The sequence below is a fragment of the Penaeus monodon genome, chromosome 33 (genome assembly GCF_015228065.2).
Source record: "Penaeus monodon isolate SGIC_2016 chromosome 33, NSTDA_Pmon_1, whole genome shotgun sequence".
Taxonomy (NCBI): domain Eukaryota; kingdom Metazoa; phylum Arthropoda; class Malacostraca; order Decapoda; family Penaeidae; genus Penaeus; species Penaeus monodon.
The window spans coordinates 29,041,093-29,042,749 of NC_051418.1; the positions used below are offsets into that span (position 1 = coordinate 29,041,093).

Here is a 1,657-nt window from a genome sequence, read left to right on the forward strand (position 1 = left end):
ACCCTTTGATGTAAGACCCCATGGGGATTTTTTCATATTTCATTCAAAAAAAAGTTTGCCCTTGGTCCACAAAGCACCCAAAAAACATGGTTAGTATCCCAAATCACTAAAAGTTACAGAAACCCTAGAACTCGTTTTTTATTTTTTAGATTTTTAAAAATTTTCATATGTTATTTTTCACTCTTATGCTGTAGGGTTTTAACTATTTGCATCCCTTTTTAGATGGAATATCTGCCACCCCCACTTGGACAGTTGTCAGTCTGGTTACTTGAGACTAGACAACACTTCCCTCAAAAGTTACCTAACTTGGGAAAGCTTACGTCGAAGTAATTGTGGGTTTTGGTAGTTGTTTTAAAATCAATTTTGGCTTATAATTTTTTTTTTTGAATCTTGCTAATCATAAAAAAAAAAGGGATTTTTTTATTTTGTTCACATTTATTTTGTCAAAAGTGAAAAATTTTTTTTTGAGAGTGACAAGGAGGTGCATATGTTTGTATGCTTTTCATGTGTTTTGGGGTGCAAAAGTGGTTGCCTTGTGTTTCTTTTTCCTTTTTCCAAAAATAATTTTTCTTTAAAAACATTCTATTTTTGATTGTTTTTCACGGGTTTTGCCTTTCTTCACAATTTTTTTCTGCCGCAACAACAATTGGGTTAAATTACCGCTTCAGGTTTTTCTTGGAAAAGGGAAAACTTGATTTTTTTTGGCAACCCTTTAAAAAGTCAACTGGATTACAAACAACATGCCAAAAGGGGTACCAAATCTGCGTGAAATTGACACATACGGGTTAAAAAGGGGGTAAAGAAATCAGCATTGTAGAAATTTTTTCCCTTTTTAATATGGAATCGGCAAAATACAAAATTTTTTTTCGTCCCAAAATTTTATGTTCTCTTGTTTACAGGTTGCGTCCAACACTGTGACCCCCAGCCACTTGGTTGAAATCTTCAATTGGTTAAGTGCCTGTGGGGTAGAATATGTTTAATCTCACATTCTCACCTGCTCTCTCTGACCTGAAGCGGTTTCCCCTGCTTTAACCTTGGCAATGATTTGAGATTTCCCCCGCTTTGGCCACTTTGTGTTCCAAAAATGTTTGAAAAGTTCAAAAAGAGAAATAAAAAAAATCTAGAAAAAGTATGTGATACTTGTGTTTTTATTCTTTTTCATCACATTTAAAAGGACGATTTTAAGTTATTTTATATTTGGGATAAAAAAGGAAATTTGAAAATTTTTTTTTTAAGAAAATTACTTACTTATTTTTTTTCAGACCCTTTTCTTTAATTTTTTAAGGGATTTCTTTTTGAATGTCAAGTAAAAGGGTTTTAATTTTCCCCCCCTTTTTCACTATAGAATTTGTATTTTTTCTTTGAATTAGTACAATTTGATTTTTTTAATGAAAATTTGGGCCCAAAATTTGGGTTTACAGAAATTATTATTTTTTAAGGAAGACAATTTATATCCGCCCCCGACTTGTGTATCTTTTAAAATAAATCTATTTCCCTAATGAAATTTTTGTTTACCCAGACAGCAGTTTGTCTATAAAAAAGGGTTTACTTGTACAGTTTAGGACAGGTTTTCCTTTCTCCTCATGGGGGGCAGGGGAGGGGGACGTCTCCCCACCGGGGAAATAAGGGAAGCGACAGGGGGGGATTTATAACAAAT

The 1,657-nt window shown here is 33.2% G+C and overlaps 1 protein-coding gene across 1 annotated transcript in view; it reads left to right on the forward strand.

The window, feature by feature from the left end:
• The window catches only part of LOC119594324, a gene marked incomplete at both ends in the record, with an annotated part of 15,189 nt that overhangs the window by 2,785 nt on the left and 10,747 nt on the right, over nt 1–1,657 (forward strand). The window contains 2 exon segments of the mRNA XM_037943382.1: nt 223–254; nt 900–965. Of these exon segments, the coding sequence (XP_037799310.1) occupies nt 223–254; nt 900–965 (98 nt within the window).